This window comes from Chionomys nivalis, chromosome 18 (genome assembly GCF_950005125.1).
Source record: "Chionomys nivalis chromosome 18, mChiNiv1.1, whole genome shotgun sequence".
NCBI classification, from domain to species: domain Eukaryota; kingdom Metazoa; phylum Chordata; class Mammalia; order Rodentia; family Cricetidae; genus Chionomys; species Chionomys nivalis.
The window spans coordinates 3,627,557-3,640,821 of NC_080103.1; the positions used below are offsets into that span (position 1 = coordinate 3,627,557).

General features: G+C 45.8%; 1 protein-coding gene across 1 annotated transcript; it reads left to right on the forward strand.

The window, feature by feature from the left end:
• The first annotated feature begins 57 nt into the window (after window positions 1–57).
• Isg20l2 (interferon stimulated exonuclease gene 20 like 2) lies at window positions 58–12,825 on the forward strand. The gene is made up of 4 exons (XM_057793206.1): window positions 58–347; window positions 1,149–2,147; window positions 10,487–10,687; window positions 11,169–12,825. Exons 2-4 carry the CDS (start codon window positions 1,266–1,268, stop codon window positions 11,280–11,282), a joined length of 1,197 nt encoding a protein of 398 aa, XP_057649189.1. The 5' UTR covers window positions 58–347; window positions 1,149–1,265; the 3' UTR covers window positions 11,283–12,825.
• The last annotated feature ends 440 nt before the right edge of the window (window positions 12,826–13,265 follow it).

Genomic DNA, 13,265 nt, shown 5'->3' on the forward strand with positions numbered 1-13,265 from the left:
CAGGTCCCGCCTCCCCTCCCGGAAGTGGGGCCACGGTTCCGGCGCGCGCTGCTCCGCTTCCGGCGGCCCACCACCTTCGAGTTGTACCTCCACGGCGCCCGAGGGGCCGGGGAGCGCATCCCGCCCCCGCCCCCACCCACGCCACCGCCGCCGCCACCGCCGCTGCCGCTGCTCACGCACTCCGAGTCTCTGGCCTCGCTGCCTGAGGCGGGGGCGCTGCGGGCGCGTGTGCGCCGGCCGCCTTCGCGCTGCCACCCGCGCTCCTGCCGTCCCGGTGTACGTCGGCGCGCACCTGCGTCCGCATCCGACTCCGGACGCTTGCGATCTTAGTGCGACCCAACCTGGAGGTAGGTGGATGGGGTGTTTGGGGGATGGCCTGCGCCTCGTGGACCGTCAGAGTGTGCCGGACGAGGTGGGCCGCTTGGCTTGTTGAGTTTCCTCCACTCAGATCCTCTGGTGCTGTCTGGAGTCCCAGGTCCTTGCTAGGCGGGGAGGGGGACAACGACACCACAGGTGAGGTGTGTGAGGAGACTGTGCCCCCCCCACGTGGAGCCGAGGGAGAGCGGTGCGCCACGCTGAGGATGCCTGGGTAATCCTACGGACGTCTGTGCTGTGTCCTCCCACCGCTAGCAAACGTTTAGTACTTAGGAGTGCTACTTCTCTGCTGTTCTCACAACACCTTTGTTTTGACTTAACGGACTTGACAAGTTAGAACTCCGTGGTCTCCACAACCCTTTTTTACCCCAGCTTCAGCCTTTTCACGTATTTGTGCGAGTACTTTGCCTGCATGTATATATGTGTGCACAATTTAAGTGCCTGAGGCCTGCAGAGATCAGAAGGCATCCGATCCCCCTGAAACGAGTTACACATGTGAGCTGCCACATGCGTGCTGGGAACTGAACCCTGGGCCTCTGCAAGAGTAACAAGTGCTCTTAATTACGACATCTCTCCAGCCTCTGTATCATTTTTTAAGAAGACACTGAATCTGGAGAGTGGAAACATCCTTTTTAAGATTCACCCAAAGTTGAATTTTAAGACTTCATTAGTACCCAGGGTTTGGGCTTGTAGCCTTCTAGAATTGGTCTTACTTTACCCCGCCCCCACCCCCAGGGTGATGATGCAGGTATCAGGATTACTTTTGTCCCCAGGGCTAATTGCAGACCTCCACATGTTGGACCATGGGATTCCACAGAGAATGAGCCTCCCAGTCTTCTTTCATCAGTAAGCCGTTCTTCCCAGCTGCTCTCCTACCATCCGCTGCCCTCATGTCTACCATACTCCTGAATTTGGACTTTGGGGAACCTCCAAAAAAGGCGTTTGGAGGAAATGCCAAGCACCAACGTTTTGTTAAGAAGCGACGGTTCTTGGAACAGAGAGGATTTCTGAAGAGAAATAACCAACCTCCTAGCAAGGTGTCTAAATTGCAGTCAGAACCTCTAAAGAAAAGGGAAGCATCTTCAAAAGTAGATGGCATTTTGAAGATCCTTCCATGCCCAAAAAAGAAGGAGGAAGCTGCCTCCAAGAGGGAGTCAGAGCAGTCCACAGACAAGAAAGCATCGTTGTCTTGGCTGACCCCTGCTCCTTCAAAGAACACTGATTCTGTTGTGGCTAAAATCGATTTGCTAGGGGAGTTTCAGAGTGCCCTTCCAAAGATTAAGAGCCGCCCAGCTCACGCTCAGAAGAAGGGCTCCAAGAAGAAGCCCTTGAAGAAAGATGCCACAGAGAATTCCACCCAAACTCCTTCAGAGAGTAAGGGCTCCAAGAAGCCCGCACAGAAGAGTGCTGCACAGAACTCCACCCAAGCTCCTCTGGAGAATAAAGGCTCCAAGAAGAAGAAGAAGAAGAAGTCCTCAAAGAAAAATGCTGCACAAAGATCCACCGACGCTCGTTCAGAGGATAAGTGCCTTAAAGTCTCCCAAAACTTGCCAGGGAAGATGGTGGCAGTCGACTGTGAGATGGTGGGCACAGGACCCAAGGGGCGTGTTAGTTCCTTGGCCCGATGCAGCATTGTGAGCTACAATGGGGATGTGCTTTATGATGACTACGTCCTCCCCCCCTGCCATATCGTGGACTACCGGACCAGATGGAGCGGCATCCGAAAGTGCCACATGGCTAAAGCTACACCCTTTAAGATTGCTCGGAGTCAGGTGAGGAGCATGGGGCAGAGAGGGTCAGGGGAGGACTTTGAGCGTGTGCTGTTCTGGGGAGGTGTCAAAGGGCTGTGAAGGGAGGGAGAATAATGTCACATGAGAAAGAAGGCTTCCTATGCAGTAAGGAATTGTTTTTCTGTTTGCTGCGACAAAATGCCTGACCAAGGGAATTTAACAAGTTGGTTTGCCAGTTTGAGGATCCTTCCATCATGGTGCAGACACCGTGGCAGCAAGAGCAGGATGTGGCTACTGAGTAATCGGGGAGCAGAGAGAAATGAATGCTGGTTCTCTGGTTTCCTTATTCAGTCCAGGACTCTGGCTAATGGAATGAATGGGTTATTTTTGCTTTGTTTTGCTTTACTATGGGTCTTCCCACCTCAGTTCACCCAACATAAAAGCTCACAGACACACTCATAAATTTGTCTTCTCGATAATTCTAGGTCCTTTCAAGTAGACAGTTCTATCATGAGTCTACCTCTTGTCCATTTGATGCCCAAGCATAACGCTTTTTAGCCATAACCTTCCATCCGTGGTCTTCATAAGCTCATAGCCGTCTCATAATACAAAATGGATTTAGTTTAACTTCAAAAGTCTCCATAGTCTGTAACAGTCCAAACACTGTCCAAAAATATAAGGCCAGAGGGTCTCTGAAACATAGGCAGACTCTTAACTGTGAGCCCTGCCACATCAAAAGCAAAGGCTGAGTGAGGCAGAGCACACTTTATTCCCAGTACTCAGGAGGCAGAGATAGGTAGACTCTGTGTGTTCCAGGCCAGCTAGAGTTACATGGCAAGACCCCGTCTCAAAGACAGATTTAGAGCTGGAGAGGAGGCTTATTGTGTAAAGGGCCTGCTGCACAAGGACTGGATTCTGATTTTCCAGAACCTACCTGTCTGAGGGTTTCTTTGAGATAAAACAAAAGCAGCTCGAAGAGGAAAGTGTTTACTTCATCTTAAAGTTATAATCTAGCATGAAGGACTTTAGAGCTGGAAGTCAAGGCAGAAACTGAAGCAGAGTCCATGGAGGAACGCTGCTTACTAGCTTACTCTTCACCTGGCCTGCTAGCCTGCTTTCTTACAACATCCAGGCACCTGCCTGGGGGTGGCACCACCCACATCAGTCACCGTAAAAAAAAAAAGTTAAAAAAAAAAAAATGCACCACAGACATGCCTACACACCAATCCAGTGGAGACATTTTCTTAATAAGATTCCCTCTTCCCAGATATGTCTCAAGATGACATAAAACTAGTTAGTACAACTGACCCCTTGTCAACTTTGACATAAAAACGTATCATTGTTAAATCATAACTTTTTCTTTATTGTTGTCCCCAAGATGTCATATTAATAGTAGCATCACAATATAAAACATATTCTAAACTTTAGAAGCCAATTCCAACTTTAAAAGTTTAGTCTTTTTAAAATATCTAAAATCTCTTTAGAATTCCAAAGTTTCTCTGAGGTCTCATAACTATGGATTCCTCTAAAAATCGAAACCAAGTTTAAATACTTTATTATTTCAAGAGGAAAGAGACATGATAACAGTTACAACCAAAGGAAAACAGAGCTGAAGTCCAATGGTATGAAGCTTAAGTGTCATATTCTGAGACTCAGGATCTTCTAGGCTCCAGAAGGCTTGCCACAGCACACACAGCTTTTCTCCTAGGCTTGGGCTTTCTCCATCCCACGGTTGCCACTCTCCATGACCATCCCATGGTACTGGCATCTCCAAAATGCTGGGGGCTCCACTTCAACTGGGCACCTTCACCAATGCCTCTCCATGGTCCCATCATGCCTTCAACAGCAGTACCACATGGGTGGGTGACTCTTAAGGTAGCAAGTTTGGCTGCCAGTAGGAGATGCAGCCTTGGCCCACTCTGGAGCACATCTTCTGTGTGCTGACGACCCTGGGGAAGCAAGAAGAGTTCATCCGGGTGGTGCCCCCCCCTCGCGCAAGGTAGGGTCTCACTATATAGCTCTGGCTGTCCTGGAATTCACTATGTAGATCAGGCTGAGCATGAACTCAGAGATCCTCCTGCCTCTTCCTTCTGAGTGCTGAGAATAAAGGCACATGCCACCAATATCCAACAACCTGGTATCAATTTCTGTCTTAAAGTTTCTATTGCTGTGATAAAACACCTTGACTAACTGGGCAGTGGTGGTGCATGCCTTTAATCCCAGCACTTGGGAAGCAGAGGCAGGTGGATCTGAGTTCGAGGCCAGCCTGGTCTGCAAAGTGAGTTCCAGTACTACACAGAGAAACCCTGTCTCGAAAAACCAAGGTCATGGGGGAAGCTTGACTGAAACTTGGGGAGCAAAGGGTTTATTTAAGCTTACAGTTATAATGCGAGAAGGGAAGTCAGAGCAGGAATTCAAGACAAGAAGTGAAGAAGAGACCTTGGAATTGCTTACTGCCTTGCTCCCTCCTGGGTTACTTATATAAAGCCCCTGGAACCAACTGCTCAGGGCATGACAAGGAAAGACTAAACCAGAGGGAGACGGAAACACAGCAGGACAGACACCAGGGCCATAGGTAGCCCAGCACTTACAGGGCTGCCGCCTATAGCACACAGAGCCCTTTGTTGGGGTAGCTTTACTCTGTGCCTGTAGCTTTTCTTGACTATACCATGGTTTTGGCATTTCCAAAATTCCAGATCCTCCATTATGACTTAGGTTTCACCTTCACAGCTTTGTGTAGGGGACCTTGAAGGAACACCAACCCTGACACATACAACCTGGCCCCTAAATGGCCTTCAGGAATTTATTATTATTATCATTTAATTTTTTATTGATATTTATTGAACTCTACATTTTTCTCTGCTCCCCTCCCTGCCTCTCCCCTCCCTTCAACCCTCCCCCAAGGTCCCCATACTCTCAATTTACTCAGGAGATCTTGTCTTTTTCTACTTTCTACTTCCCATGTAGATTAGATCTATGTAAGTCTCTCTTAGTGTCCGCATTGTTGTCTAAATTCTCTGGGATTGTGGTTTGCAGGCTGGCTTTCTTTATGTTTAAAAACCACCTATGAAGCCGGGCGGTGGTGGCGCATGCCTTTAATCCCAGCACTCGGGAGGCAGAGGCAGGCGGATCTCTGTGAGTTTGAGGCCAGCCTAGTCTACAAGAGCTAGTTCCAGGACAGGAACCAAAAGCTACGGAGAAACCCTGTCTCAAAAAAAAAAAAAAAAACCTATGAGTGAGTACATGTGATAATTGTCTTTCTATGTCTGGGTTACCTCACTCAAAATAATGTTTTTCTAGTTATATCCATTTTCCTGCAAAATTCAAGCTGCCATTATTTTTTTTTCTGCTGTGTAGTACTCCATTGTGTAAATGTACCACATTTTTCTAATCCATTCTTCGACTGAGGGGCATTTAGGTTGTTTCCAGGTTCTGGCTATGACAAACAAAGCTGCTATGAACATAGTTGAGCACATGTCCTTGTGGCACGACTGAGCATCCTTTGGATGTATACCCAAAAGTGGTATTATTGGGTCTTGAGGAAGGTTGTTTTCTAATTTTCTGAGAAATCGCCATGCTGACATCCAAAGGGGTTGTCCAGCTTTTCTCCACAACTTCTCCAGCATAAGCTGTCATCAGTGTTTTTGATTTTGGCCATTCTTACAGGTGTAAGATGGAATCTCAGAGTTTTGATTTGCGTTTCTCTGATGACTAAGGATGTTGAACATTTCCTTAATTTCAGCCATTTTAGATTCCTCTGTTGAGAGTTCTCTGTTTAGGTCTGTACTCCATTTTTTTATTGGATTATGTGATCTTTTGGTGTCCAATTTCTTGAGTTCTTTGTATATTTTGGAGATCAGACCTCTGTCTGATGTGGGGTTAGTGAAGATCTTTTCCCATTCTGTAGACTGTTGTTTTGTCTTATTGACTATGTCCTTTGCTTTACAGAAGCTTTTCAGTTTCAGGAGGTCTCATTATTAATTATTTCTCTCAGTGTCTGTGCTGCTGGTGTGATATTTAGGAAGTGGTTCCCTGTGCCAGTGCATTCAAGTGTACTTCCCACTTTCTCTTTTATAAGGTTCAGTGTGGCTGGCTTTATGTTGAGGTCTTTGATCCATTTGGACTTGAGTTTTGTGCATGGTGATAGACGTGGGTCTATTTTCATTTTTCTACATATTGATATTCAGTTATGCCAGCACCACTTGTTAAATATGCTTTCTTTTTTCCATTTTATATTTTTTGCTTCCTTATCAAACATCAGGTGTTTGAAGATGTGTGGATTGATATCCGGGTCTTCTATTCAGTTCCATTGGTCTTCCTGTCTGTTCTTTTTTTGGTTTTTCCAGACAGGGTTTCTCTGTAGCTTTGAAGCCTGACCTGGAACTAGCTCTTGTAGACCAGGCTGGCCTCAAACTCACAGAGATCCGCCTGCCTCTGCCTCCCAAGTGCTGGGATTAAAGGCGTGCGCCACCACCGCCCGGCTTCCTGTCTGTTCTTATACCAATGCCAGGCTGTTTTCAGTACATATTGCAAAGTTCTGCTTCCAGCTCAAAATGTAGTCTAGTTCCCTTAAAGTAAAGCTGTATGCTTTGATGAGAGCTTAGTTGAAAACTGTAAGTGGATTACTTGTTTGTTTCCTGCCACCCAGACTTGAGTAATCACACAGAAACTGTTAATTACAACACTGTTTGGCCAATAGTTTAGGCGTATTTCTGGCTAGCTCTTATATCTTCTTCTTTTTTTTTTTTTTTTTTAATATTTATTTTTATTATGTATACAATGTTCTGTCTGTATGCCTGCAGGCCAGAAGAGGGCACCAAACCTCATTGCAGATGGTTGTGAGCCACCATGTGGTTGCTGGGAATTGAACTCAGGACCTTTGGAAGAGCAGGCAAGCTCTTAACCACTGAGCCATCTCTCCAGCCCCCAGCTCTTATATCTTAAATTAACCTGTTTCTATTAATATGTGTATCACTGTGAGACTGTGGCCTACCAGTAAGGTTCCAGCAGTGCCTTTCTCCTTCATCAGCTGCATGGCATCTCCCTGACTCCGCCTACTCTTTCTCTACATCTCTGTTCGGATATCCCGCCTGGCTTTACTCTGGTAAGCCACTGGCCAAAAGAGCTTTTATTCATTGGCCAATAAAAGCAACATATACAGAAGGACTTCACATCACAAAACTCTTTCCTAAGTGCTGTTTTCCAGCAGGATCCTTGGTTCAGCTTTCCCATTCAAATGAATGTGTGTTTTCACAGTTTGGAGCTTCCTGTGGATGGGGCCTTGCTCTTAACTCCCCTATCCCGATGCAAGTATCTTCTTTTGTAGCCTGCAACTTTAAATATATGGTCCTTTCCCCCGCTAAACTGTAATTTTTTCATATTTTAATGTCCTATTTGCTGTCTTTCATGGTAGATCTGGATAAGAACAGTGAGCAGTCGCCTTCATACAACCTTTGTAGAAAAATCCTCTGCCATACACATTAGTCCATTACCTTTTAATTCAGCCTCACTTCAGTTCTCTGGACTCTTTAGCCAGGCTTCCACAGCTGGCATTTCTTCTGCATTCTCTTCTAGGAGCCCACCAGGACAGTCCATTGAGCTCTGTGTAGCGTCTAGGGCTCTGTAACCCTCAGTTCTGTACTCCCACCTTCCTCCTCTAAAACCAGCTCAAAGGCCTGAGAATCACATGGTGAGTGATTAGTTACTGTTCTGTTGCTTTGAAGAGACCGTGACCAAGGCAGCTCATAAAAGAAAGCCTTTAACTGGAAACTTGCTTACAGTTTTAGAGGGTGAGTCTATAACCATCATGGCCGGAAGCAGACAGGCATGGTACTGGAGCAGTAGCTGAGAGCTTTACATCTTGATCCACAGACAGCAGGCAGAGACAGACAGACACTGGGTTTGGCATGGGGCTTTTGAAACCTCAGAGCCCACCCACCCTAATCTTTTCTATATAGCCCACACCTCCTAATCCTTTCTATATAGCCCACCAACTAGGGACTAAGCACTTAAACCTATGGGCAAATGGTGGCCACCACAGTCAGGTTTATCACAGCAAAGCCTCCACCTCGTTACCGTTCTTCTGTCTTAGGTACTTATTGCTGTGACAAAATAGTTTGAGGAATAAAGGGTTTATTTGGGGTGTGAAGGTTTAGTACATCATGGCATGGAGTGTGAGGTAGCTGGTTACTGCCATTTAGGGTGGATCTTCTACCTCAGTTAACTAGTCTAGAACCTCCCTCCCTCACAGATATGGCCAGTAGTTTGTCTCTGTGATTCTAGATCTTGTCAGATTGACAAGATTAACCCTGTAGGAATGCTAAAGATAGGTAGCCACAACTAGGTGGTGAAGGTAATTTTACTAGTTGAGATCCACTTAGTGTGTGGTGGAGTTGCCCTCAAGAATTAACAGCCAGCCAGGGATAGAAGTGGGCTGAACAGCAGGTGTGAAAGTCGCTTAGGGCAAGTGCTGAGTGTTGGAGCAGGAGACAGAACTTTTACAAAAACAAAATAAAAATGGCGTGGAGAGATGGCTCAGCAGTAAAGAGCACTTGCTGTTCTTAAAGAGGACCTGGTGGGTTCCATTCCAAGTACCTATGTGACGATTCTTCAACTGTAACTCCAGTTCCAGGGATGCTCTTCTGGCCTCTTTGGGCATCAAGCATACATGTGGTATACATACATATAAAATAAAAACAATTTGTTTTAAAGCTGTATTGGTTGGGGGGTATCCAGGTGGCCTGTAGTAAAAGACATAAAAGATACATGATTGTAAGGGGTTCTCATCCCTCCCTTAACAAACCTACTCGTTCTAGGCCCAAGCTAGAGAGCACAACTAATAATAAACCGGAGTAGAGGGCAGGGTGAGAGAAATGAAGGGAGGAAATTGAGAGGAGCCCGCTGGTGCTGGGAGGCCACCAGAGGGCACCCTTGATCTGCTTTGCAATTTGAGGTCTGTCTGCCTCCCAAGTGCTGGGGTTAAAGGCATACACTGCTGCCACCACCTGGCGGTCTTGAAGGTTTTAAATGCTGAGACATTAGTTGGTTTCAAGACGAGTATGCAGAAAAACCCATCTTCAACTTACTTTTAAGTGTTTTTTTTCCTCGTTTATTCTGTGAAGATAGTGGTGTGTCATGGCATGTGTGTAGAGGAATTACCTCCCATGTGGGTCTCAGGGATCAGACTCAGATCATCAAGCTGGTGACAAGACCCTTTACCTTCTGAGTCGTCTCACTGTCATCGTCGTCCACACCATGAGGCAGGTGTCATCCCAGTCTAACCTCATTTATTCCAGGCCAGCCTCAGAATTGCTATGGAGCCAAGGATGACCTTTAACTTTGGTTCTTCCTACTACCTTCACCTTCCAAGTATGGGGACTAAAGGCCTTTGCCAACATGCCCAATTATTGTAGTGCTGGGTTCCAACCCAGGTTTTGTGCATGCTGGGCAAGCACTGTGAGCCAAGCCCCTAGATCCAGCACTGTTTGTTAAGACAGGGTCTCATGTGGCTCAGTCTCTGCTGTGCCTTGTAGTTCACCTGCCTCAGCTTTCTGTGTGTTGGGATTGTAGGTTTATACAACCTTGCCTAGTAACTAATATTTTGGTAAAGATTTTTTTTATTATTTTTTTTAAATATTCATTTATTTATTATGTATACAATATTCTGTCTGCGTGTATGCCTTCAGACCAGAAGAGGGCACCAGACCCCATTACAGATGGTTGTGAGCCACCATGTGGTTGCTGGGAATTGAACTCAGGACCTTTGGAAGAGCAGGCAATGCTCTTAACCACTGAGCCATCTCTCCAGCCCCCTAAAGATTTATTTTTAATTATGTGTACATGCATTTTTATATGTGAGTACAGTGCCTGCAGAGACCAGAAGAGGGTGTCAAATCCTCTGAAACTGGGAACTTAGGCATTGGTGAGTCACCCTACAAGGAAGGGTACCAGGAGCCAAACACTGGTTCTTTGGACCAGTACACACTCTTAACTGCTGAGTCATCTCTTCAGCCCCATGAGCAGCATCTTTAATGTCTGTGCTATCCAAGACTGAAGGAAGCAACTGAGGTAGAGGCCAGTGTTAGAGCATTTGCCTGGCATATACAAGGCCTCAGGTTCTGGAGGCGGGGGAGAATACTGAAGACCACGGTTGGGGTAGAAATTAATAAACATGAGGAGGCTCTGGTGATGTAGTTCCAAATGGGATTCCACATAGCAGTTCTCTAGGGAAAAGAGGAGGGTTTCTGAAAGAGGAACACTTGTGGAAGAGGGCATTTCAAAAGGGTGGGGTGGGATGCTGATGATGGCCGTGTTGGGCCTGCCGTGTGTAAGGAGCTCCACCTTGAACATCCCTCTCATTACCTTCTGCGTGCTCATTCCAGATCTTGAAGATACTCAAGGGGAAGATAGTAATTGGACATGCCATCCACAATGACTACAAAGCCCTACAGTACTTTCATCCCAAGTCCCTCACCCGAGACACTTCCCAAATACCACTCCTCAACCGGAAGGCTGACTGCCCAGAGAATGTCACTTTGTCATTGAAGCATCTCACCAAGAAACTGCTACATCGGGACATCCAGGTAACTTCTCTCCAAGTGCACCCAGCACACACAGTTCAGGTCCCAGTAGTCTCTGTCAATGAGGAGAAATAATAAATGATTTCTGTGTACCTCATAGACTACCAGATGGTACAGCGAGAACAGAAGACTGCTCAAGCTACATGCTTGGCAGTCAAGGACAGTGGCCACAGAATACAGAGTTGCGGGTACATGTCACATGGAGAGTATCTAAGAAACAAGACTCAGCAGGCCTATCTGTGACCTGGAATGTCCTGCCTCTGCAGAATATGATACATATACATTGCTACAGGAATGAGTGGATGAGCCAGGCAGTGCTGGCACACCTTTAATCCTAGCACTTGGGAGGCAGAGGCAGACTGATCTCTGTGAGTTTGAGGCCATCCTGGTCTACAGAGCAAGTTTCTTGTCTTGAAGGGGGGGGATGACTGGGAAAAGAAAGAAAAAGCAGTTCTTATTTTCTTCATATTCTTTTCCTTTTTAGGCTGGAAAAAGTGGACATTCCTCAGTGGAAGATGCTCAGGCCACCATGGAGCTATACAAGTTGGTTGAAGTTGAATGGGAACAGCACCTGGCCCAGAATCCTCCAGAAAATTAGCAATCCCAGGGACACACGCAGTAGCCCAAACCACAGTTCTTCCAGCTGCACATCTGCAGAAGTTAGAATTGTTGAAGAGAGGGAGTTCACCAGAGACTTAATACCCATTGAAATTTCATCTCAGCTGCTGTGGTCGCTGTGTGGTTAAGTGCCTAATGGAAGGGGAAACCCACCTCTAGGCCAGTCGGGTGGCACAGGCCTGTCATCTCAGATACTGGGAGGTTGAGACAGGTTTTAAATTTAAGGTCAGCCTGGGCTACAGAATTAGTTCAAGATGTCCTGACATAAAAAAAAGGATCAGGAGTAAGCTTGGTGCTAGAGCGTGTACCTAGCATACACAAGCCCCTGGGTTCAGTACCCAGCAGGGGTGTAGGAGAGGGTGGGAAGGATGGAATACGACGTGAGGTGCTACAGATGGCTTGCTTTTTTAATAGTGCTAACCACATGTCCCAGAGTGCTTGTGCCGATCAGCTTTCTTGACTTTGAGGAAGCAAGGCACACCATGGAGTACAGATTCTCATATTATTTTATCCATGAGACACATAACATAGATGTGTCTCCCTTTGGTGGGGAGCAGACTAAAGGGGTTCTTGTATTGCCGAGGTTGGCCTCAGTGTGCTCAAAGGACTTCTTCCTCAGCCCCCGAGTAACTGGGACATGAGTGTCACCTCTGTGCCTGGGTCTTTGAATTTTATGTTTTTTGTTATAAAGTAATTAATAGTATCCTCTCACTTCAGAAGTGTCCTATGGAGGTAGGCATGGTGGGCTGTAATCCCAGGACTCTGGAAGCCAAGGCAGGAAGATCAAAAATTCAAGGCCAGTGGACTTTGAAAAAAAAAAAAAAATTCAAGGCCAGTCTGAATACATAGAAAAGCTCTGGCTCATAGAAGTAGAGAAGAGAAGAAATGGATTGTGTGGCTGGATGCTAAACTGTATAGCCACATGTTTACTTGATTTAGGTTCTGTTTAGTTGACAAAGAATTTACATTGTTTTAATAGTCTTTCAATCTTTCACCTTGCAAATGGAACCTTTTAAAAATTCAAATGATTCTTTTTATGAATTTTTATAATAGAAAACTAGTGGGTTTTTTCATAAAGATTATTTTTATTTTATTCATGTGTATGTGTAGCAGACTTTCTTGGACCACCAACCAGCTCCAAAAATCAAGACACAGAGACTTACTAAGTTATGAATGTTTGGTCTTAGATTATGCTTGTCTCAGTAGAGCTCTTACAACTTAATTTAACCTGTTCGTCTGTGTTTTGCCTTGGAACTTTTTACCTTTCTTTCATTCTATATGCCCTACTTTCCTGCTTCCTTCATGTCTGTCTGCCTGGCTGGCCCCAGGCGTCACCTTCTCTTTCTCCCTCCTTCTCTCTTTTTCTCTCTGCCCACCAGCCTGCCGCCTATCCCTACTCTGCCTAGCTATTGGCCATTCAGCTTTTTATTAGATCAGTCAGGTGCCTTGGGCAGGAAAGGTAAAACAGCAACACATCTTTCATAGTTAAACAATTATTCTGCAACATTAACAAATGTTAAATAATTTTAACACATCTTTACTCTTTTTTTTTCTCAGTTTGTGACATAAGTCACCTCCCATTGTTTTGTTTTGTTTTTAAAAAAATTCTATTCCACAACATATATGTGTGGTGTTTAAGGGTTCAGGAGAGGGTGTCAGAGCCTCTAGAACTGAAGTTCTAGATATTGTGAGTTTCTGGAAAATGGGTACTGGAAATCAAGCTGGGATCCTCTGAAAAGAGCCGTTTCTCCAGCTCTCTTTGGCTTCACATTAAATGACTTCACAAGGTGCAGAGGGTTACATAGTTGTATAAGAGTATTTCTGGGGTCACTGGAGACCTTGTTTGTTGGATTGTCTGAAGCTCTAGTAAGCGTTTGTGACACAGACAGTGCCTTGTGTTTGCTATCAATCCAGCAGTCACACCTGAAATGACAGCCTAAGCCAGGCAGGCACCCTCATGGAG